Raw genomic sequence first — 1,266 nt, 5'->3', positions numbered from 1 at the left:
TAGACCATAGCGAAAAGTACAATTCCATGAATTAAATACTTAGCTCGATTGGTCGGCATGTCGCCTCATGTGCTAGGAGTAAAATCTTCTCAAGTTGCTCGCGTTCCACGTTCTTGGGACTTCTTTGCCATCCAGCCTTTCCAACTTGAAAGCGCCTTTGCCCATCGCTTCTTTAACTTTGTAGGGACCTTCCCAATTTGCTGCCAGCTTGCCCTCCCCCGGGATCGGTAAGCCGATGTTGTTGCGCCTCAGGACGAGGTCGTTTGGCTCAAACTCTCTTTTGAGCACTTTGATGTTGTAGCGCAGGGCCATTCTTTGCTTCAGCGCTGTTTCCGTCTAGTGGGCCATTTCTCTGGCTTCATCTATCAGGTCCTTCTCCACGGCTTCCTCTACTCCCTTCAAAAGTAGTCGTGGGCTTGGTTCCCCGATTTCCACAGGTATTACCGCATCTAGCCCATATGTTAGTTGGAAGAGGGTCTCCCCGGTGGACGATTGCTCAGTTGTACGGTAGGACCAGAGGACCGAGACGAGCTCGTCGGCCCAAGCACCTTTTTTATTATCGAGCCGCTTCTTAAGCCCTAACAGGATGATCTTGTTTGCAGACTCAACCTGTCCGTTTGTTTGGGGGTGTTCCACCGAGGAAAACTTCTGTCTTATACCCAGGCCGGTGAGGAACTCCGTGAACTTCCTGTCGGTAAATTGTGTCCCGTTATCCGAGATGACGATCTCCGGGATGCCGAACCGTGTTATCACTTGCCTCCACATGAACTTCCTGCAATTGGATGAGGATATGCTGGCCAGCGGCTCGGCCTCTATCCATTTGGTGTAGTAGTCAATGGCGACTATGAGGTACTTGACTTGTCCAGGACCAATGGTGCACGAAATTGTGATCAACAATGGCGCCATCAACATGGTACGCTCAATTGCAATCTCAACTCTTTATCACAACTTCGCACAACTAACCAGCAAGTGCACTGGGTCGTCCAAGTAATAAACCTTACGCGAGTAAGGGTCGATCCCATGGAGATTGTTGGTATGAAGCAAGCTATGGTCACCTTGTAAATCTCAGTCAGGCAAACTCAAATGGTTATGGAGGATATATGAATAAAACATAAAACAAAGATAGAGATACTTATGTAATTCATTGGTGAGAATTTCAGATAAGCGTGTGGAGATGCTTTGTCCCTTCCGTCTCTCTGCTTTCCTACTGTCTTCATCCAATCCTTTTTACTCCTTTCCATGGCAAGCTGTATGTTGGGCATCACC

The 1,266-nt window shown here is 48.1% G+C and overlaps 1 protein-coding gene across 1 annotated transcript; it reads right to left on the bottom strand.

The window, feature by feature from the left end:
• Positions 1-336: 336 nt before the first annotated feature.
• LOC130957459 (uncharacterized) lies at positions 337-765 on the bottom strand. Its single transcript, XM_057884318.1, has one exon. It carries the CDS (start codon positions 763-765, stop codon positions 337-339), a length of 429 nt encoding a protein of 142 aa, XP_057740301.1.
• Between the last annotated feature and the right edge of the window lie 501 nt (positions 766-1,266).

The sequence above is a fragment of the Arachis stenosperma genome, chromosome 10 (assembly GCF_014773155.1).
Source record: "Arachis stenosperma cultivar V10309 chromosome 10, arast.V10309.gnm1.PFL2, whole genome shotgun sequence".
Classification (NCBI taxonomy): domain Eukaryota; kingdom Viridiplantae; phylum Streptophyta; class Magnoliopsida; order Fabales; family Fabaceae; genus Arachis; species Arachis stenosperma.
The sequence above is the reverse complement of the archived record's forward strand: the minus strand, read 5'-3'. Positions and strand labels throughout refer to the sequence as shown.

What these genes read in the sequence shown, in the direction of transcription:
- LOC130957459 (XM_057884318.1), bottom strand. Translation starts at nt 765, where the DNA reads ATGTGGAGGCAAGTGATAACACGGTTCGGCATCCCGGAGATCGTCATC.